Source organism: Buceros rhinoceros, unplaced genomic scaffold, assembly GCF_000710305.1.
Source record: "Buceros rhinoceros silvestris isolate BGI_N320 unplaced genomic scaffold, ASM71030v1 scaffold7916, whole genome shotgun sequence".
In the NCBI taxonomy this organism is placed as follows: Eukaryota; Metazoa; Chordata; class Aves; order Bucerotiformes; family Bucerotidae; genus Buceros; species Buceros rhinoceros.
Genome location: NW_010415733.1, coordinates 23,788 through 24,184, shown reverse-complemented (window position 1 = coordinate 24,184; position 397 = coordinate 23,788). Strand labels below are relative to the sequence as shown.

Below are 397 nucleotides of genomic sequence, written 5' to 3'. Positions count from 1 at the left end.
TCCCTGCCTGGGTGGCAGTGACGCTTGCGGTGTGGTGGTCCCTGGGGGAGGAGGTGCAGGAAAGGCCCCTGTCCAGAGCACCCACTTACATAGACGATAGCTAAGGGCCCGGTGTAAGATGGGACTGTCAAGCTGAAGACGTACTTGAGCACGGAGATGAGGATCTGCAGCCCTGCTGCTGTCATGAAGCCCCTGATGAAAGACTCTGAGAGGTAGATAGCAACGAAGCCGAACTGCACAAATCCCAGGCACAGCTAGGGTAGGACAGACACAGCGTTAGGGACATGCCAGCCTGACGGGCGAGGTCGGAGCCCCAGTGTGCCCATGTCAGGCAGGCTGCTCTGCTGGGAGAGGAGACATCCGTCCAACGCAGCCACAGTGCGGGCTGGGCTGAGCA

At 60.2% G+C, this 397-nt stretch overlaps 1 protein-coding gene across 1 annotated transcript in view; it reads right to left on the bottom strand.

The window, feature by feature from the left end:
- The window catches only part of SLC26A9 (solute carrier family 26 (anion exchanger), member 9), a 13,748-nt gene that overhangs the window by 10,746 nt on the left and 2,605 nt on the right, over positions 1-397 (bottom strand). Inside the window, exon 5 of the mRNA XM_010137525.1 lies at positions 90-254. Within this exon, the coding sequence (XP_010135827.1) occupies positions 90-254 (165 nt within the window). The remainder of the gene's footprint in view (positions 1-89; positions 255-397) is intronic.